The 20,307-nt window shown below is 37.1% G+C and overlaps 4 protein-coding genes across 15 annotated transcripts; 1 reads left to right on the top strand and 3 right to left on the bottom strand.

Moving 5' to 3' along the window:
• Window positions 1-2,068: 2,068 nt before the first annotated feature.
• Window positions 2,069-6,044, bottom strand: LOC140984731 (uncharacterized). 3 transcript variants are annotated; one of them, XM_073452320.1, is made up of 4 exons: window positions 4,630-6,044; window positions 4,200-4,262; window positions 3,009-4,083; window positions 2,069-2,937 (listed from the first exon to the last, which is right to left on the bottom strand). In XM_073452320.1, exons 2-3 carry the CDS (start codon window positions 4,257-4,259, stop codon window positions 3,580-3,582), a joined length of 564 nt encoding a protein of 187 aa, XP_073308421.1. In that variant the 5' UTR covers window positions 4,260-4,262; window positions 4,630-6,044; the 3' UTR covers window positions 2,069-2,937; window positions 3,009-3,579. The 3 variants fall into 3 exon arrangements, with proteins under 3 accessions (XP_073308421.1, XP_073308419.1, XP_073308420.1); XM_073452318.1 differs by having other exon boundaries at window positions 4,200-4,266; window positions 4,630-4,858; XM_073452319.1 differs by having other exon boundaries at window positions 3,041-4,083; window positions 4,200-4,266; window positions 4,630-4,858.
• LOC140984729 (uncharacterized) lies at window positions 5,816-9,004 on the top strand. Of its 9 annotated transcripts, XM_073452309.1 has the most exons (10): window positions 5,816-5,937; window positions 6,267-6,974; window positions 7,055-7,225; window positions 7,306-7,956; window positions 8,052-8,150; window positions 8,221-8,277; window positions 8,353-8,451; window positions 8,523-8,579; window positions 8,650-8,852; window positions 8,931-9,004. In XM_073452309.1, exons 4-10 carry the CDS (start codon window positions 7,482-7,484, stop codon window positions 8,973-8,975), a joined length of 1,035 nt encoding a protein of 344 aa, XP_073308410.1. In that variant the 5' UTR covers window positions 5,816-5,937; window positions 6,267-6,974; window positions 7,055-7,225; window positions 7,306-7,481; the 3' UTR covers window positions 8,976-9,004. The 9 variants fall into 9 exon arrangements, with proteins under 9 accessions (XP_073308410.1, XP_073308411.1, XP_073308412.1 ...); XM_073452310.1 differs by lacking the exon at window positions 5,816-5,937 and having other exon boundaries at window positions 6,148-6,411; XM_073452311.1 differs by lacking the exon at window positions 5,816-5,937 and having other exon boundaries at window positions 6,148-6,974; window positions 8,677-8,852.
• Window positions 9,005-10,872: 1,868 nt separating this feature from the next.
• On the bottom strand, window positions 10,873-14,921 carry LOC140984728 (uncharacterized). Of its 2 annotated transcripts, XM_073452307.1 has the most exons (12): window positions 14,756-14,921; window positions 14,551-14,611; window positions 14,323-14,451; window positions 14,036-14,146; window positions 12,946-13,668; window positions 12,695-12,841; window positions 11,947-12,614; window positions 11,752-11,850; window positions 11,625-11,681; window positions 11,443-11,546; window positions 11,041-11,216; window positions 10,873-10,962 (listed from the first exon to the last, which is right to left on the bottom strand). In XM_073452307.1, exons 3-7 carry the CDS (start codon window positions 14,323-14,325, stop codon window positions 12,525-12,527), a joined length of 1,074 nt encoding a protein of 357 aa, XP_073308408.1. In that variant the 5' UTR covers window positions 14,326-14,451; window positions 14,551-14,611; window positions 14,756-14,921; the 3' UTR covers window positions 10,873-10,962; window positions 11,041-11,216; window positions 11,443-11,546; window positions 11,625-11,681; window positions 11,752-11,850; window positions 11,947-12,524. The 2 variants fall into 2 exon arrangements, with proteins under 2 accessions (XP_073308408.1, XP_073308409.1); XM_073452308.1 differs by lacking the exons at window positions 10,873-10,962; window positions 11,041-11,216 and adding an exon at window positions 11,314-11,370.
• Window positions 14,922-15,695: 774 nt separating this feature from the next.
• Window positions 15,696-18,759, bottom strand: LOC140983818 (pterin-4-alpha-carbinolamine dehydratase 2, mitochondrial). Its single transcript, XM_073450968.1, has 7 exons — window positions 18,642-18,759; window positions 18,504-18,550; window positions 17,953-18,050; window positions 17,448-17,533; window positions 17,248-17,371; window positions 16,196-16,264; window positions 15,696-16,073 (listed from the first exon to the last, which is right to left on the bottom strand). Exons 1-7 carry the CDS (start codon window positions 18,699-18,701, stop codon window positions 15,982-15,984), a joined length of 576 nt encoding a protein of 191 aa, XP_073307069.1. The 5' UTR covers window positions 18,702-18,759; the 3' UTR covers window positions 15,696-15,981.
• Between the last annotated feature and the right edge of the window lie 1,548 nt (window positions 18,760-20,307).

Raw genomic sequence — 20,307 nt, 5'->3', positions numbered from 1 at the left:
TGTGAAACGGTCTCACGGGTTGTATTTTGTGAGACGGATCTCTTATTTGGGTCATCCATGAAAAATAATTACTTTTTATGTTAAGAGTATTACTTTTATTGTGAATATCGGTATGGTTGACCCGTCTCACAGATAAAGATTTGTGAGACCGTTCTCACAAGAGACATAATCTATAATTATATATTTTGTCCATCGATTTTTACTTAATATATAATTTAGAATCAATTTGAATGATAAATTGGATTATATTTTGCTCGTTTTTCTTCTGACAATAACTTGATGAAATGACATGAGCGTGACCTTTTTCACTAACAGTTATTTATAGGTTTTTACCTTTATTGCAACTAAAAACTCATTCCAAATTGTCAATTTATAGCTCATCTGACACCAATACCTCAAATTTGAAATGATATCTCAACTTCGAAACCTTATTATATAACTCCATATCTTAATTTAAAAAAAACACTCAACCCCAAGTCAATGGTCACAATGATTATGTGACATCCACTCCACTTGGGATACTTGGAATTAGTCAATGCTGCCACATTTTTTCCATTATTATTACATTAACATAGAAAAAAAAAGGGCAAATGTGCATAGGATCTCTTCCTCCTTTTGATTTGTAGCTAAACAAGGCTTCAAATGTGAAAGGTCTTGGTTGGGTTCTTGACCTTTGGTGTTCTCTGTATTGACTAAAAACTCTCTACTTTAGGTTAAGAAAAGTATACTTTTATTTTATATTATGCTTATTGGATGGTAATCAACAAAAAATAACATTTAATATATTCATCATCTCACACATGCGTCTAAATTATAAACAGCTCCATTTTTAAACTTTCTCAATATAATTAATTACATAGCCTAGTTTGAAGTCCCAACAAAAAAATTGTTATGCCTATAGTACTGCCAGTTTTGACACCCTCAATAATGTTCCACTCTTTGTATGATATCACTTCTAGAAATATCACATCTATTCTCAGATCGTTTTACATGAATTTTTGTGTTTTAATTATAGATATTCTATTTGGGTCATCCATAAAAAAAATATTACTTTTTATGTCAAAAATATTAATTTATATTGTAAATATGAATATAGTTGACATGTCTCACAAATAAATATATGTGAGACTGTCTCACAAGATACCTACTCTAATTAAAATTATGACATAAGTTAATCCAAAAAGATAGTACGGAAATTATTAAGTTTATTCAGCAAATGGCGGAGTCAAAAAGTTTAACTAATAGATATTATAATGTATCTTTTAGAATAAAATTAATATTTTTTTTCTTTTGAAATTTTAAAATTTGAAATTTTAAGATCAATTTGATGATGGCTACTCCTAGAATGAATATCAAATATAAAGCAAAAATCCGCAAATTTGTGTTTGTTCAGCGGTCAAGTTCATTGAAAGAGCACCCATCACTTCATCAAATAGTGGGATTAGTTGAGTTATTATTAGCTGTATCATTGTTAATGTGCAGGACGGATAGTAATTGCAGGAATCAAGATACGTCTGCCACTAGACCAATTGAAATATTATGTTTAAATATATATGGTCTCGAACAATGTATTATATTATTATCGTAACTTTTTAAATGATGAATGTTTCATGTTATAGTTAGTGTTACAGTACAAGTGTCATGTTCTTTATCTAAGAGTTGCAGATTCATGCGATTATTAAGAGAGAATTGTTGAAACATAGTATTTACAACTACTGTATAATTTCAAAAAAGATTAAATTACATCATCTTCACAAATTATTAAAAAAAAACTATAAGACGGTTATTTCACATGAAATCGAGCTATGGTCTAGATTTGTCAATTCACGACACATCTCCTTTAATGAATGAAAACTGCGTACAAAATCCTTGTTCTCCTGAATCTATTTTTTCGCGATGAGTTGAGAAAGGACATCTGTCCTAAATCACATCTCTTTACCATGTTGTCCTTTCGTTTTTTTGTTTATCTAAGCCGAACAAGATTCAATTTCATTGTCAATATGCAGAGGTCTATTTAGTGTGCCATTCATAAATTATTCGAATCCACTAATTAGAATTGATGAATAAGAAAATAAAATGATGCCATAAGTTTATATTGTTTCTTGATTTTCTAAGTTTCTAATTGATGCTCACAAATAATTTTCCAAGTTTAAGGGTCGGATCCGAAAGTTCTCCAGATTAAGACAGGCCGCCGACGCAACAAAATTAGCAGAAATAGCAGCCCCGATCTGAAAATATATTCAAATTTTCTTATGTAATTCATTCCTCAAAATGAAAGTATTGACGGATCAAGAACTTATCACCCACTCGATGAATGCTGAAACTTGATAGTTGCTGGAGATCCGGATACGGAGGGTTCTTCATACATGGCAACATCAACAGTCGAGTAGAAGGGGTAAACTTAATGGGATTGATCTGACAAGTAACACTAAGTCTGTTGGTACCCATTAGCAACGACTTCAAGCCCTCCCCAACCTTTATCCACCTTTCGAAAACGAAATCTTCCTCCATAAATGTAGACAAAATTCGCCTATTTTGATACCAAGACAAGTTCCCAGATCATGTAACAAAACTTCCCTCCACTAAGCGGAGTCAAATCAAACCACCTTAAACACTTGATTGGGTGGAAATTCAATTCTAGAATTTGGTCTTGCCATTAGTTTGGTGGATCCTAAAAGATAATTGTTGCTCTTTACTGAGGAGTGAACCATTTCCTTAAAATCAGCAGGAATGGACTCCCGACTCAAAATTGATTGAGATTCAATGGCAAAAAGTTGTTCAAATGACACATGTATAAGGCCAAGCAAAGCAATTACAGAAGCAAACTGAACCGGAATGCTCAGATTTCTTGAAGTGCTTTGACAGAAAAATGCAAATAGGGAATCTAATAGTTTCTTAATTCCAGCATCCTCATATCCATTAGAGTCGACTCCAAGCCTGCGTCACAGATAATAATCAGGTTAGAGTACTGAATCCTTTTGAATATCAGTGTGTGCACACACACTTACACGAGTAAAGAGGAGTGCATTGAGGTTTGCACCTGCTGATGGCCTGGAGGATCCTTGATATGCCACTATTGTCTTTATATTCTAGAGAAAAAACAAAACAATTTGGAATAGCACCTGGGATTGAAGAAATACTGCTTTCACAGGATAAGTGTGTTTTCTCATTTTTAGATCCATTTACATTTGGTATCCCCAACTTTCCTTGTAGAACCTGGTTATGGTAATAACAAGCATCACTCACATGCTCCACCACACCTAGATTTTCTGAAGGCTTGAATTCTTCTCCATATCAAAGGTATTAAAGTCAGAAGTTGGTGCGACGTTATCCTTAACTGGCATGTCGCATTATCTGTGTCAATGGCCTCAAACCCTCGAAATGTAATCTCAGGCAGAGTAGGAGATATAGGCGCAGTAATAGTTATCCAATAAGATCTTTCATCAGCGGTATTGTCCAGTTGAAGCAACTTCATGTAATCATGAATTGGCATTTCATCAAACTCTCGATGAGTGCATTTGGCGCTTTCCAAATAAGTATCAATTCCATATTTAAGAAAATCATCACATTTTCTTACATCTAAGCCAGGTGAAGAAGTTTTCCTGCCAACATTGGAGTTGTTAATATCTGAATCAAGTATGCCTTTTCGCCCATTGGAATTGTGCGAAGAATGGATGATTTTAGCTCCCTCGCAAGAGGTCTTTCTCCTCTTAGTCGTTTAGCTTGCTCTGAGCAAAAATTCTCTGACAGATTCTGCTCTGCCGAATCATCTTTGTGATCACTCAGTATGTCATGCAATACAGATAGATGCTTGGACATCTGTTCATGCAGCTTCTGACCCTCAGAATACAAGTTGTCCATGGACTCCACAGCACCAAGAATCTTCCTCTTGTCCCAGTGCCTAATTCTGCTGTTGTCAGCATTACCCTCAATAGGACTTTTCGTGCTTTTTTCAGCATTCGCTGCCACATTCTCCCCGAACATTACTGTTCCCTCACAAGACAATTTCGACAAAGACGATTTGAGATCTGATATATCTTCTCCCAGTTTAGCTGACGTGGTTACAGAAAAAGCACCTCTTTCCTGTGAGGCCATCAATGGCAGATAAGAAAAAGATGCCGTGCTGGAATTTAAGGCAGAACTTGGTGACCTTTTTCGGTAGCAACCCCTATACAGAGGATTCAATCTAGAATCAATACCTGATACAAGTTGCTTGAGATACCCATCTGTGAAAATTTTCTCTTTCGTGAAGGTCTCATTGCCTGCCTGTGAGAAGTAGCAATTCAAGACAATTGTAGAATGTTATATTAGATCGATAATTTTGCTAATAAGGACCAGGAGAAGAGTACTCAACAGGCCAACAAGTCTTACAAAACCCGTATATTATTTAACAAGAATAACATCTGCAGTTTAACACTAAAGCTTATATAGTAGTCATTAATCAATATCCTTAATGTACAGTTTCGACACTCAGCAGTCATGCAGCTTTCACCAATATCAGTTCGTAAGATAACAAAGTCAGAAAAACAGTTGAAGGACCTAAAGCTAATAGATAGAGCACTGTATATACAATAAGTTCACTTGACATAAATATAACAGTTTAAATAGAAATGAGGAGAGGAAACCAACCTTTTCCAACTCATGTATAACGTCACCACCATGCACAAAACAAAAATCAAGTATATCCAATCGCTGTTGGAACTGATGGAAATCTCTTCTTTATGTGAAATAGTTCTTGATGCAGCAAATTGTTACGAACATCTACCTTTGTCACCTCTTTGGCGTGCTTCACAAGCATCTTTTCTAGCTTCTTTCATTGCTTACGCAGTTTCAAATTAGCTCTGTCAGAACTGTTGTTCTCTCTTACCGCTGGATTGTCAACATGCATTTGCCCCGCTATCTGCTGTCTTTTCTGCAATTCTTCTAATCTCTCCTTACAATCCACCAGCTCTCGAGATAGTTGCTCAACACGATACTGCTCTTCTACAGCCTTCCTTTTGCGAGCTTCCGCAACTTTCTTATGTTTCACAACTTTCTTCACCTCTGAATCAGCGAGTTTTTTCTCCCTGAAACTAAATTGATCTTTCTCCTTGGCCATCTTTTCTATCCCTTGGGGCATTAGGGCTTCTCTCTTCGCAGTTCTGGTACCAGCATCATTTCTCAACACTGACTCTATGCTTGCATTTGCTAGGTCAATGTGAGTCTCAGCCAATTTCCTTGAGCATAAACATTCATGCAGCTCCTCCTCTAATTTTTCAGTCCTTCTCTTTTCCTCTTTCAACTTTTGATCCAAATCATCAGCCCCGTCTTTCTCAGCTATGGCCTTCTTCAAATTTGTTTCCGCTGCTCTTCAGCTTTGAACGCAGCTGAGTCTGCCATTTTCCTTTCTTTAATGGTGTTTTGTTTCTCATCCTCCACTTTCATGTTCACCGTTTCAGATTTAGTTCGCTCCAAACACAACTTTGACTTTACTGCATCAGTTTCCAATTTTAATCTCTCATACAAAACCTTATTCTCGTCAGCCTTTTTCCTTTCAATGTCAACAGCCTTTTGAGCTTCACTAACCTTATTTTTTGCTGCCTTAAGCTTTTTCAGTGCCTCGCTGGCTTTCTTTCTTTCCGTATCAACATTCTTTTTTTCCAAGTTCGCTCGACATCTCTCTTTCTCCAGAAGCTCTGTAAGGGGAAATTTAGGGAAAAGGGAGTCGTTCGAGACTTATTTAAAAAAAAGGATTCAGATGTTAATTTACGTAAATATCCTAATATTTTAAGTTTAAAATTGATTAATCCTTCTTCACTTCACTTCACTGTAAACCCTACGCAGCCGACTCACTTGCCCTCGTTTTCCCGTCGACTAAATCCGTGCAACTGAATCGACGAAACCCTTCTTCAACATTTTTTTTTGCAACGCATCCGAGAAATGGCTGACCAAAATATGGTATGTTCACTTTTATTCTGTTATTTGATTCTTCGTGCGTGTGTTGAGGAAGAAAGGGTCGAACCGTCGTGTTGAGGAAGAAAGGGTGCGTGTGTTGAGTTGTTGAGGAAGAAGGGTACGTTTGGTCGACTAAGCCAGAAGAAGGGTACGTTTGGTCGACCAAGTATTCGACCAAGCGTGGCTTGCTTGGTCGACCAAGCGCCTCGTCGACCAACGCTTCTTGGTCGACCAAGTGTGGCTTGCTTGGTCGACCAAGAAGCGTTGGTCGACCAAGCGTGGGTTTTGCGTTGGGTCAGTTTGTTATTCTAATATATTTGTATTTGTGACAGGTATATTTACCGAGAAAACTAGGCAGGGATACAATTTTTCGCTGCAAGTTAACACTCGAATCAAGATATAAAGAGGTTGCGGAGAAGATTTTTCACTATCTCAACAACGACGAGAGAGCCATTTTTTTGGAGCAGTCTCCTTTTGGTAATATGGTTAGGTATCACAGAGATTTTAATATTTCTAGTCAAATTATGTAGTATTTGATGAGTAATCAGATAGTTGACACGGACAGTGATGAGTTTTGGATGGTGGTGCGCAAGAGGACGGTTAGATTTTCTTTGTTAGAGTATTGTTTAATAACCGGCCTCGATTGCGCAACAGAGCCTGTAGATGTACCAGAGAGAGGTGTCTTTGGCTCCAGACACTTTGCTGGTAAGTCTGAGATTGTGTTGAGTGATTTGGAGGTGAAGATGAATCTTCAAGTGCAGAATGAGACTGGTGTAGACGTGGAGAAGTTAAAGATGACTAATTTTTACTTCTGTTGTTTTGTGTTCGGTGAGAGGACTAGGAAAAAACGAATAAGATCGACCCTAAATACCTGAGGCTCATAGATGATTTGGATAGGTTTAACAGCTATCCGTGGGGTAGAGTAGCCTTTCGTGATGCGGTCCGATGTTTGAAGAAGGACTAATTACCTCACCGAGGCACAGGGTCGGAAAGAAGTTGATGGCAGCTTCCTTGTCGGTGGTTTTGTGCTGCCTCTGCAGGTATATTATTTTTTGAATGTTAAAAATGGATTTGTTATCTTTATTTCTACTAATAACATTGTTCTAAATTTATGTTACAGATCCTCGCTTACAAATATTATCCGAGCGTGGCACAAAAGTTTGCAAGGAGAAGAGATGTGGACGGTTTGATGTTGCCCAGGATGTTTCAGTGGGTGACTAACACGTGGGCGTCAAACCGTGCCCCAAATGCTGTTGATGTCACTGCAGCATTTGGTGATTGTGGTATAGATGTAAGTAATATGAATTGATTTGTTATAATAACTGTGGACTTAATTTTTAATTAATCTGATATGTTATTAATTAAATGTAGGATTGTCTTGGATGTTTGACTCCTACTCCCGAGGAGCTCGTTTCAGCATATTATACGACCGGGGTTTTTGTTGATTCTGCGCCCGATGCGGTCACCACTCGGGTATTCAGCTCTGGAGGCAGGGTCAAACAGTCATATGTAGCGAGCACCCTCTGGAGTCTCACTCAGTCCAGCACATGCATTCTGCACATTCAACTCTCTCTGTCCAGCACACGCGTTCTACACATGCATGTCCGGACGTTTCCGGCACCCGTTCTGGTTATCTCAATAGATCCAGCTGTAGCACCAGTTCTCCTATGCGTACGGGTCGTAGAGTCCACTTTGGACTCAATCCTTCCCGCCGCCCATCACCCTTGGAGCATAGTTTCGAGAGGCGATTGACTGCGTTGGAGGATTCCGTTACGTCTATGCATGTTAAGAAGTCAACAGAATTTATTGAGACCAGGGCGTCTATCAGGAATATAAATCAAGCTTTAGCTGACTTGAAATCGAGTTTTAATCTTGGTCTCGATGAGTTGAGATTGAGTTTGACTGAACAGATTAGAGCTGGTTTTGCTGAGATGAGGTCTAACATGCCAGTGCATCAGGACAGAGATTATAGCATAGCCTATAGCAGAGGGCAGAAGAGGAAATCATCCGAGGCAGATTTTGGTGAGTTAATTTAATAATTATATTTATGTTTATGTAATAGAATGATTTAGTAGAATTCTAATTATTATTTTAATTTGTTTAATGTACGCTGTTAGGTGTGGATGATAATCTGGGTAGAGAAATTGGCAGTAGTAGTCAAACCCAACAGATATTTGAGCCTAACCTTCCAGTCATTACAGAGGAGTCCTCAGAAGGTGAGTTAATGCACTTTTTTGATTTTATATTTATGTATAGTATATTAAACAATAAACTTTTTGTTTTTAGATATTCAAGTGACTACGGATGCGCGTAAGTCAGGTGGCGAGGCGACCACGTCGAGAGGTTATTACACTACATCTTGTCTATTCTTATTTGCATTTTAGTTATTATTTTAATTTGTTTAATGTACGCTGTTAGGTGTAGATGATAATCTGGGTAGGGAAATTGGCAGTAGTAGCCAAACCCAACAGATATTTGAGCCTAACCTTCCAGTCATTACAGAGGAGTCCGCAGAAGGTGAGGTAATGCACTTTTTTTATATTTATATTTATGTATAGTTTATTAAACAATATACTTTTTGTTTTTAGATATTCAAGTGACTTCAGATGCGCGTATGTCAGGAGGCGATGCGACCACGTCGAGAGGTTATTACACTATACCTTGTTTATTGTTCATATCTGCATTAAAGTTGTTACAATTGATCATTTTACGCAGCGAACCGTCAGTTTGGGGCAATTATAGATGACGGTGTGAGGCCACTTGCGGAGACCGTGACACTGAAGGTAAACAACTCGCTGGCGCGAGTTAGGGCATCGATGCTCGAACGTTCGCCAAGTAGGATTCGAGGTTTTTATGCCGAATATGAGAAGTCGTTCTACGGGCCCATGACGATCGCAAACTCACGTGTCACTGTCTCTGTAAGCATTTACAAAGTGTTTAGATTTTTAGAAAACTTATTTTAAAACATTGAAAATCTTTTGTTATGTTGAATTCAGCACATCGATGAAGCTCTCCGTGGATTGCTTGAGATGCAGATCTGACATCCTGAAGTGATGTCGCCAGAGGTGTCGTTGATGGACAGACATTTCTACACTGCGATCTCAGTTTTGGCCGAAGATAAAGATAACAATTTCAACATAAATCTGTTAGGGATTGCGAGCAAAGTGAAAGGTAGTGATCCAGAATGGCCGTGTCTGTCATGGGAAAAGGCACAAAGAATTCTCATCCCTGTCGACAGAGATGGGCGCTGGTTTTGTTAAAACTCGTTACGAAGGTGAATAAGTGGATTGTATATGACTTGCAGCGAAGGCACGATCCCAAATTGAAAGATCTGAATGAGTAAATAAAGCCCATACTTATAAACGTTACTCGTCTGCTATCCATTGTTGGGAACAACCCACACCCCGAGAGGCCATGGACTATAAAACTACATGATGAATTCCGTGCTAAGATTATACAGTACGTTGTCGACTTTCTATTTAAAATATAATTTCATTATTTTTTTTACTTTTACAGTAAATATTTACTTCTCATTTTCTTTTCTTTTTTCACAGTGAAGATTCCGGAGCATTTGTGTTAGCTGTTGCCGGATACTCTTTGTCAATGAAGAGTGCGCAATTAGTACTAACTTTATATGATATATTAGTATCTGAGTTTAGATATTTTTTAGCTTGTAATATGTTGCTTAATGATTGGTTTAGCTTGTAATATGTTCCTTAATGATTGGTGTTGTAATGTATCGGACAATTTTATGTAATTATTGGAACATTGTTTCTTATGTAATTCACAAGTAGTTTTTCGGTCGACCACTCTCCTTTTTTGGTCGACCGGTTGCTATTTGGTCGACCACTCTAGCTTTTTGGTCGACCACTCTAGCTTGTTTGGTCGACCATTAGTTTTTTTGGTCGACCAAACTATCTTTTTGGTCGACGATTAGCTTTTTGGTCGACCAATAGCTTTTTGGGTCGACCACCACTGTCATTTTGGTCGACCAATGTGCTTTAGGTTTTAGGGTTTTTAGGGTTTAGGGTTTTTAGGTTTTAGTGTTTTGACATGTGTCACGATCTCACAAACATATTACATTTAAAAAACCAAATGAATGATAATTTCAGGTTTATGTTATATGTTTTAAATTACATATGAATCACAGAATCACAATCGCAGTATTTTGTTACATTTTAAAAAAATATGATTATCTCGGTCGACCGACTTATTCTCGGTCGATCAAGAAGGAATTCATTCTGGTCGACCAAGAAGGAATTCATCTTGGTCGACCAAGAAATTCTTCTGTCCACAAAGCTTGGTCGACAAAGAAGAATTTGGTCGACCAAATTTCTTCTTGGTCGACCAAACTTGGTAGACCAATAAGAAGTCTTCGTTGAACAAGATGAATTCTTCTCGATAGACAGACTTAATTTGGCGAGAAATATTCTTCATCGACGAGTTAATTTTGATCGATGGCTACATGAAGAAAACAATGAACAATGAATGAGGTTCAAGGAAGAAACTTACTGTGTCCGTGTTTTTTCTTAAAATACAGATGAATTGGTCTTCAAATACAGAAGAATCGGTCAAATGCAGACGAATTGGTCTTCAAATACAGAAGAATCGGGCAATAGGAGTTGATTTAGATCTAGATCTGAGGAATGAGCAACAACAGGTGGTCAACTTCCATTTAATGTAAAGCGGAAGCAGTAGATGTGGTAGATGAGGTTTTTACGCTGGTAATTGAAGAAGATGAAGAAGTGCGTAGACAGAGAAGAAAGAGAAAAAAGAGAACATAACAATTAATTTATTAAGTTAACAGTTTAATTAAGGCTTGATATAATAATCAAGAGTCAACTCCTTCTTTTTTTAAAAAAAAAGTCTAGAGTCCTTCATTTTTAAATCTTTTATGGCTTAATCCTATTTTTTTAATTCACCCGATATCACTTCAGGATGTCTGTCCATCAACGACACCTCTGGCGACATCACTTCAGGATGTCGGATCTGCATCTCAAGCAATCCACGGAGAGCTTCATCGATGTGCTGAATTCAACATAACAAAAGATTTTCGATGTTTTAAAATAAGTTCTCTAAAAATCTAAACACTTTGTAAATGCTTACAGAGACAGTGACACGTGAGTTTGCGATCGTCATGGGCCCGTAGTACGACTTATCATATTCGGCATAAAAACCTCGAATCCTACTTGGCGAACGTTCGAGCATCGATGCCCTAACTCGCGCCAGCGAGTTGTTTACCTTCAGTGTCAAGGTCTCCGCAAGTGGCCTCACACCGTCATCTATAATTGCCCCAAACTGACGGTTCGCTGCGTAAAATGATCAATTGTAACAACTTTAATGCAGATATGAACAATAAACAAGGTATAGTGTAATAACCTCTCGACGTGGTCGCATCCCCTCCTGACATACGCGCATCTGAAGTCACTTGAATATCTAAAAACAAAAAGTATATTGTTTAATATACTATACATAAATATAAATATAAATATAAAAAAAGTGCATTACCTCACTTTCAGCGGACTCCTCTGTAATGACTGGAAGGTTAGGCTCAAATATCTGTTGGGTTTGGCTACTACTGTCAATTTCCCTACCCAGATTATCATCCACACCTAACAGCATACATTAAACAAATTAAAATAATAACAACTAAAATGCAAATAAGAATAGACAAGATGTAGTGTAATAACCTCTCGACGTGGTCGCCTCGCCACCTGGCTTACGCGCATCCGGAGTCACTTGAATATCTAAAAACAAAAAGTTTATTGTTTAATATACTATACATAAATATAAAATCAAAAAATTGCATTAACTCACCTTCTCAGGACTCATCTGTAATGATTGAAAGGTTAGGCTAAAATATCTGTTGGGTTTGACTACTACAGTCAATTTCCCTACCCAGATTATCATCCACACCTAACAGCGTACATTAAACAAATTAAAATAATAATTAGAATTCTACTAAATCATTCTATTACATAAAAATAAATATAATTAATAAAATTAACTCACCAAAATCTGCCTCGGATGATTTCCTCCTCCGCCCTCTGCTATAGGCTATGCTATAATCTCTGTCATGATGCACTGGCATGTTAGACCTCATTTCAGCAAAACCAGCTCTAATCTGTTCAGTCAAACTCAATCTCAACTCATCGAGACCAAGATTAAAACTCGATTTCAAGTCAGCTAAAGCTTGATTTATATTCCTGATAGACGCCCTGGTCTCAATAAATTCTGTTGACATCTTAACATGCATAGACGTAACGGAATCCTCCAACGCAGTCAATCGCCTCTCGAAACTATGTTCCAAGGGTGATGGGCGGCGGGAATGATTGAGTCCAAAGTGGACTCTACGACCCGTATGCATAGGAGAACTGGTGCTAGAGCTGGATCTATTGAGATCACCAGAATGGGTGCCGGAAACGTCCGGAGATGCATGTGCAGAACGCGTGTGCTGGACAGAGGGAGTTGAATGTGCAGAATGCATGTGCTGGACTGAAGGAGACTCCAGAGGGTGCTTGCTACATATGATTGTCTGACCCTCCCTCCAGAGCTCGAGTACCCGAGTGGTGACTGCATCGGGCGCAGAATCAACAAAAACCAAGGTCGTATAATACGCTGATCGTATAATACGCTGAAACGAGCTCCTCGGGAGTAGGAGTCAAACATCCAAGACAATCCTACATTTAATTAATAACGTATCAGATTAATTAAAAATTAAGTCCACAATTATTATAACAAATCAATTCATATTACTTACATCTATAGCACAATCACCAAAGGCCGCAGTGACATCAACAGCATTTGGGGCACGGTTTGACGCCCACGTGTTAGTCACCCACTGAAACATCCTGGGCAACATCAAACCGTCCACATCTCTTCTCCTTGCAAACTTTTGTGCCAACCTCTGATAATATTCATAAGCGAGGATCAGTAACATAAATTTAGAACAATGTTATTAATAGAAATAAAGATAACAAATCCAGTTTTAACATTCAAAAAATAATATACCTGCAGAGGCAGCACAAAACCACCGACAAGGAAGCTGCCATCAACTTCTTTTCGACCATGTGTCTTGGTGAGGTAATTATATCGCCTTAAAAGGTCCTTCTTCAAACATCGGACCGCATCAAGAAAGGCTGCTCTACCCCACGGATAGCTGTTAAACCTATCCAAATCATCTATGAGCCTCAGGTATTTAGGGTCGATCTTATTCGTTTTTTTCCTAGTCCCCTCACCGAACACAAAACAACAGAAGTAAAGACTAGACATCTTTAACTTCTCCACGTCTACACCAATCTCATTCTGCACTTGAAGATTCATCTTCGCCTCCAAATCACTCAACACAATCTCAGACTTACCGGCAAAGTGTTTGGAGCCAAAGACACCTCCCTCTGGTACATCTACAGGCTCTGTAGCGCAATCGAGACCGGTTATTAAACAATACTCTAACAAAGAAAATCTAACCGGCCTCTTGCGCACCACCATCCAAAACTCATCACTGCCCGTGTCAACTATCTGATTACTCATCAAATACCACATAATTTGACTAGAAATATTAAAATCTTTGTGATACCTAACCATATTACCAAAAGGAGACTGCTCCAAAAAAATGGCTCTCTCGTCGTTGTTGAGATAGTGAAAAATCTTCTCCGCAACCTCTTTATATCTTGATTCGAGTGTTAACTTGCAGCGAAAAATTTTATCCCTGCCTAGTTTTCTCAGCAAATATAGCTGTCACAAATACAAATATATTAGAATAACAAACTGATGATAAACTGAACCAACGCAAAACCCACGCTTGGTCGACCAACGCTTCTTGGTCGACCATGAAGTGCTGCTTGGTCGACCAAGTACGCAGCGTACTTGGTCGACCAAGAAGCGTTGGTCGACCAACGCTTGGTCGACCAAGCAAGCCACGCTTGGTCGAATAGGCGCTTGGTCGACCAAGCGTACCCTTCTTCTGGTTTGGTCGACCAAACGGACCTTTCTTCTTCAACAACTCAACACACGCACCTTTTTTTCCTCAACACAACGGTTCGACCCTTTATTCCTCAACACACGCACGAAGAATCAAATAACAAAATAAAAGTGAACATACCATATTTTGGTCAGCCATTTCTCGGATGCGTTGCAAAAAAATGTTGAAGAAGGGTTTCGTCGATTCAGTGCGCGGATTTAGTCGACGAGAAAACGAGGTCAAGTGAGTCGACTGCGTAGGGTTTACAGTGAAGTGAAGAAGTTTAGAAGAGTGAAGAAGGATTAATCAATTTTAAACTTAAAATATAGGGATTTTTACATAAATTAACATCTGAATCTTTTTTTTAAATAAGTCTCGAACGACTCTTTTTCCCTAAATTTCCCCAGATTCATTGGAGGCAACTTTACCATTCTGCTGCAGCAATTGAATCTCCTTCTTCAGGGCAGAGACCTCACTCTCAAAGTCAACCCGTATAGAATATTCTTGTTCTTTCTCATCTTTCCATCTACCAGCTTGCACTTTAAGATTCCCCAATTCTGGAAGAAAGACGAAAGTTTTATTACTAGCGTGGCAGTAAAGAAAAGAAAGATAAAACTTCCTCTTTTCAGAACCAGAATGAGATTATAAATCTTAACTTGTATACTACGAGTTTCCAAAAATCAAGTATCTCATCTTCAACTTTCTCACTCTAACCCTCTTCAATTGTCAAAAAATCAATGTCAAATAAAATCTTGACAAGTGCTGATGCTAAGGAATAACAAAAGCTTTGAATGCTTCTTCTTCCACTGTCAACAACAATATCAAAAAAAAATCGTCACTGAAATGGAAATGAAAAATTACCGGTGCACAGCAGGTGTTCTCCGCATCCTCCGCCATTTTTTCCCGAAAAAACACAAAATTCTTCTATTTCTTCATGGAAATTTAAATTTTGATGTGCCGATGCGTGAGGTTGTTCTGTCCTACATTTTTCTTTAAACAGCTTGGAGTTTTTGGCAACAGGGTTTTATTTCTCTCACTGCTGCCAACACTTTACGCTGTGGATTTGGGTCATTGTGGGCCTAATATATGTTTGATTGGATATCAGTCTGCCAACGAAGTTAAAATGGCCAAATTTTTTAGCCTTTTTTATTTTATATATATATATATTTGAAAATATTTATATTTATATGTACATATAAAATGGAAAATAAATTTAATACCCGTATTTATTAATTAAAAATTATAGTGAGCCTGTCGTTTCATATTTTTTAACGAAAAATTATATGAGTTATTAGCTAAAATAAATAGTATTTCGCAATGGACTAAAAATAATATACACTAATCATAGCGCATTCACGCACATGAACATTTGCTTGCATATATTTTTCAATTGGATTAATACTACTATTTTTTTTAATTATTAATCATTATTAAAATCAAAATTATAATTTTTTAATTTTAAAAATAAACAATGATTAAAGAAATGTTTTAACAATTTAAAGGTTTTTTAAAACATAGATCCTATATTTTTTATAAATACAAAGATGTAGATGAGAATAAATAAGTATTTCAATAATATTTTAAAATGAAAGAAATATTTCGGTAATTTTAAAGAAATATAGAAAATAAACGAAGACTCTGAATTAAAATACTAAAAATAGATTTTTATAATATTTTTATTAAATTAAAAAAAACGTACTTCTGTAATTCGAGGGAGTTATTTCGGTAAAATCCAATTAGTGTAACGATAACATACCATTCACACTTTCATTGATAGTATAGAATTAATAGAAACAACAGATAAAAGCAAAACCATCAAGTAGTGGTGTTGACTGTTGAGCCCTTTACAACAAAATAATAAAATTATCAAACATACAAAGCATGCACCAGAATAGTTATTCTAGGCAAACATTTTCAAATAGCATAGGAATTTGAAGCATGAAAAGTCAATCCCAGCAAAAACCAGAAGTAAAAATCCACAGATGAGAAAGAAAAAGGTAGAAATTTATCCATGGTCACCTATTATTATGCCACTATAGTTATAAACATTCTCACTCTCAGCACAGCCATTGCATATGAAAACTTTGTCACTTATTGGTAGGTGTTATCCGCAGAAGGTGGTGAAGATTAAGTCTGCTTATCTTTGCAGCAAGTATATAATCATTCTCTGTCAGTCCACCTATACAACAAATAAGCATGCCAATTCGCACGTTAAAGCTACAAATCAACTTATCCTTTGGAACAATAAAAATGCTAACGAAGGGACCTTAAAAAGAAGGCAATAGATGGATTGAATTTTACCTACTGCATGAGTCCATATGTCAATCTCTACATTGTTCCACCCAATAAGATGGAGATTTGGGTGATGACCTGTAAAATATGAGTTTTAATGCAGAAATTAAAGAATCTTCAACTACAGCCTAAATCAGGCTGCAGTACGAGCAAGCCTAATTTAGGCTGCCCTACGACCAAGCCTAAATTAGGAGCACCATACCAACACCAATAAAAACTACAACCTAACTTAGGCTGCAATACGACCAAGCTTAAATTAAGCTGCCGTACCAACACCAATCAAGAACATTTTGCTAACGAGTGAAGAAACTTGGGCAGAGACTTAATTCAGATGAAAAATCATCTCTTTTTATATATATTTGCAAATGAATACTCTCACTCTATGGATTCTGCAATAAAAAAGTAAAGAAAATTGGGAGAAGGTCAAAGAAGAATGTGTCTCCAATTCAATCATTCAGTCAAAAAATTTATAATTTCCGAGCAAGTCAGGCGTATCCTAAGGATAGTTCCCAAGTTGTCATATCAATTCTGAATCTATATTCTAGTCATAAAATAAGCTCGCCAAATATAAATTGAGAAGCAAAAAAGCCTATAGCAGGAAATTTTTGTGTCTAGTTGTGTTATACCACCGTAATTGATATTCATGTTACTTCTTGGTGTCTTAACTCACTCACTCTTGGTAGATGGTCTACGCATCTGGACATGTCATTAAGTACATGTGATTGTTGAAACATTAAGGTGTGAAATTCATAAATTTATCGATCTATTATTCTCACTGCATAATCATTTCGAGTTTTATTTCTCCAAAAATAAATGTACCAAGAGCACATTGAGAAGATCACCAAAAAGATTGGAATGATGCTCCAAGATACTAAGAAACCTATTACAAGTACAAAACCATACAGTGACAGATTTTCCACCAGCCAATGAACAAAACACATACTTGCATGTGGATGCAAACGGGCAAAGTGTCTTATGCCCACAAAATTTCAAGGACGAATAGGGATAGACATAAATTAAGCCAGGTGATTAGGACCAGACAAATTAAGCCGGCATGTTACCTTCTGCTTCTGCAACATCAGCTACAAGCCGAAGAAACTCCATTCCTTTCACAAAAGTCTTAACCTTCCATGACTGATGCAGCTTCAATGTATCACCTTCACGAACCAAATTCCATCCTGGAACCTGAAAGTAAGATAACAAATATGAACTCCAACCATAAACAGCAAGCAGACAATTATCACAAGCATGTATTCATTACCTGTAGAATCAAAACATTGGCTGCTTCCTCAGTCATAGGCCTTAGCTCTTTCAAACTGCATGGCACACACTTTTTCATTGACAAATCTGACAAAAGAGACAGTTAATTTGCACAAAGATAACAATTATTAGCGATAGAAACCACAATTTGCATAAATATCAAATTATCAATGATGGAAACAATTAACATATGAACAACAACCTCAAAAAAAAATAAGACATGTCTCTGTTACTCTCCAAAAATCAAGGGTGAGAGTTCTCAAAGGCTCCGGGAACACTGGAACACATTTTCACTCTAGAAACGACGTAATCAGAAAATTTTAAATAAAAAAAAGAGCAGCTAACATTTTCATAGAATATTTTGAAAAAAGTAAAGATGAAAATGGATCGTCAAACACTGGGCCAATGATCAACAAGAGTACCTACTAATAGCATCCCTATGAAGAAACTAAGACGAGAAAGGCCTAGTAACAATATAACTATTTTTATAAGAAATCTAAACGCACCTTGACCAGTACAAAAAGCCCTAACTCCATTTAGACTTCCTACATTTGATGAGAGTACATCATGCCCTCGAACTATATCAGCTACAAGTATACTCGAGCTGTATGCAATTACAAAATTACTGCTTCAACCCAAGACAATGCAATGCAGAAGGAAAGAAACTTGGAGGCGATAGAAATTTCAAATGAGCTACTGCTCACAAGAATATAAATCAGAAACAAACTACTCATAAGGGTTAGGTTAGTCAGGAGTAAAGGAACTCCAGCATCCGGTCATGGTTGTTAAATATTTTTTTAAAAAAAAAAAAAAACCACTAGTAAAGAAATTATCGGAAAATGATTGTTCAAGTTTGCAACTAATTGTACACAATTTCAAGAAACTAGGACATCATGCCAAAATATTTCAAGAAACTCACAAATTGCCAAGTATTTTAAGGAAGCTATTCCTACATCTAAAAGAAAAGAAATCAGAAACAAACTACATAAAAAGGATGGCTTGTGATTCAACGATCGTTAAAATTTCAAGAAACTTGAGAGATGACGATCAAGAATACCGTCCATGGTCCCTGTAAAGCCTTTGCGGAATCGAAGCCAAAGAGACCTAAGCGCACAGTCAAAGAAAACTCAGTAATCTCGGAGTTAAAACACGAAAACGTTAGGTGCATTTGCGAAAGAAGAGAGATTTCTAGTACGTGGACGCTGGAGAGAGAGGTGAGGCGACATTGAAGCGTTCGAATCATCGATTTTGGCATTCTGTTTTTCGTGCTGATTATGTTGTGTAAATATTCTGATGTCAAGAGTCGTGCGACTTCAAAACCGCACTTCATGAAGGTTTAACGTTATCTACCCATTTAATAGTCAAATAATAAAACAAATGTTTGATAATATCTTGAATTTTTTTTTATTGCGTGGGAGTACTTTTTCGTTAATTAATTGCAATCAAACATAGACATTTACCATAATGGAAGATGTTTATGTTTATGTAACTGCACTAGAGTCTAGAGACGAGGTGACTATTTCATTTCACATATTTGAAATCTATAAATTTATATAATAAATGAAATCTTAAATTTGTATCTTATTTATTTATATATTAGTTACATATATATAATTAATTTCATGGCTAAAAAAACACAGAAAAAATAAATAAGGGGAAGTCATGTAAATCTGTTCATTAATTTCATGTGAATTTTCTTAGTCACCCTAGCAACCGTTTATTGAATAATCCATATGGATGTGGCCACACTTTATGGCAAAACCATGATGTTTTGTGGAGAACTTGAGCCAGTCCTTCTTTGAGAAATGGTATCAATAGCATGCCTTTGTTTCATATAACNTATACTGTTCTTGGGGCACTGTAACCACCACCAAGAAGATGCTCCTAGAATGGAGAGAATACAAATGATGTTAACGAAACTCATGCAAAGTGAAGCACAACAAATGATATGCATCAGTTCTTAATCGGATGGAAGAAATGAGAATGATTACAACATTTGACAGTTTCTAATCATAGATCATTATGTTTTAATTAATCAGTCATGCAATAAGTAACTCAAAGTTCAGATTAAGAAAGAGTTGGATGGTGATCACCTTGAAACATATAAAATGATTGCAAGACAACTGGACATGAAAATTGGATAGAGTGGACAGGAAATCTACCTCATACAAGAGGTGTTTCATCGGTTTGCTGATCAATTTACTCTCATCTATCAGAGCAGTACTAATGGCAGGATGCAGCCGATGAGCATTGTTGAGCCGTGCATCCACATAAGGATGACCTTCAGCAAGATGACACCACCATCTAGGCCCAGCAGGGTTTTCCCAGTAAGGAGCAACTAAGTCAGCAACGGTTAGATCATCTTCATCATCCAAAATATCAAACTCCTGAGTTGACCAGTCTGCATAAACTTTCACAGTTTGGACAAGCTCGGAAATTCTAGCCCACCCAATTAGAGCCCAATGATTCCCTTCACATTTTTCAGTAGAACGGAAGCATTCTAACTGAGAGTTCTGGCTATCCATGTTAAAAGAGCCAGCTGCATGATTACCCAGTTTCATAAAGTTGCCAGATTTCACCAAATTGTCCCCACTCTGTTTTGGAGACATTGGCATGGAACCTCCATCGGATGGATTTTGGTTCTTGACACTAACATCAATGATTTGATAAGAAGGCTGGCTTTTTGAAACTGAATTTTTACTGCCTCGGATGAATTCAAAAGCACGAATAAGTCCATCTATCCAAAGTTGACTCCCCGGCCATCCTTATTGCAGCGGCCTCTATGGATTTCAAGCTTCATCGTTACATTATTATGGAGTGAGAAATTCAGTATATAAATTATAAACCACAACGGACGAATG

The sequence above is a fragment of the Primulina huaijiensis genome, chromosome 9 (genome assembly GCF_012295235.1).
Source record: "Primulina huaijiensis isolate GDHJ02 chromosome 9, ASM1229523v2, whole genome shotgun sequence".
In the NCBI taxonomy this organism is placed as follows: Eukaryota; Viridiplantae; Streptophyta; class Magnoliopsida; order Lamiales; family Gesneriaceae; genus Primulina; species Primulina huaijiensis.
The sequence above is the reverse complement of the archived record's forward strand: the minus strand, read 5'-3'. Positions and strand labels throughout refer to the sequence as shown.

What these genes read in the sequence shown, in the direction of transcription:
- LOC140984728 (XM_073452307.1), bottom strand. An exon ending in AAATGGCTGACCAAAATATG is followed by an intron (nt 13,669 to 14,035) that starts GTATGTTCACTT and finishes TATTTGTGACAG; the next exon opens with CTATATTTGCTGAGAAAACT. An exon ending in TTGGTGATTGTGCTATAGAT is followed by an intron (nt 12,615 to 12,694) that starts GTAAGTAATATG and finishes AATTAAATGTAG; the next exon opens with GATTGTCTTGGATGTTTGAC.
- LOC140983818 (XM_073450968.1), bottom strand. Translation starts at nt 18,701, where the DNA reads ATGCCAAAATCGATGATTCGAACGCTTCAATGTCGCCTCACCTCTCTC. An exon ending in CCTCTCTCTCCAGCGTCCAC is followed by an intron (nt 18,551 to 18,641) that starts GTACTAGAAATC and finishes CTGTGCGCTTAG; the next exon opens with GTCTCTTTGGCTTCGATTCC. An exon ending in CTTTACAGGGACCATGGACG is followed by an intron (nt 18,051 to 18,503) that starts GTATTCTTGATC and finishes AATTGCATACAG; the next exon opens with CTCGAGTATACTTGTAGCTG.
- LOC140984731 (XM_073452318.1), bottom strand. Translation starts at nt 4,661, where the DNA reads ATGGTGGTGACGTTATACATGAGTTGGAAAAG. An exon ending in TTATACATGAGTTGGAAAAG is followed by an intron (nt 4,267 to 4,629) that starts GTTGGTTTCCTC and finishes TACTTCTCACAG; the next exon opens with GCAGGCAATGAGACCTTCAC. An exon ending in TCTCAAGCAACTTGTATCAG is followed by an intron (nt 4,084 to 4,199) that starts GTATTGATTCTA and finishes ATGGCCTCACAG; the next exon opens with GAAAGAGGTGCTTTTTCTGT.
- LOC140984729 (XM_073452309.1), top strand. Translation starts at nt 7,482, where the DNA reads ATGCATTCTGCACATTCAACTCTCTCTGTCCAGCACACGCGTTCTACA. An exon ending in TACAGAGGAGTCCTCAGAAG is followed by an intron (nt 8,151 to 8,220) that starts GTGAGTTAATGC and finishes TTTTGTTTTTAG; the next exon opens with ATATTCAAGTGACTACGGAT. An exon ending in ACTCACGTGTCACTGTCTCT is followed by an intron (nt 8,853 to 8,930) that starts GTAAGCATTTAC and finishes TGTTGAATTCAG; the next exon opens with CACATCGATGAAGCTCTCCG.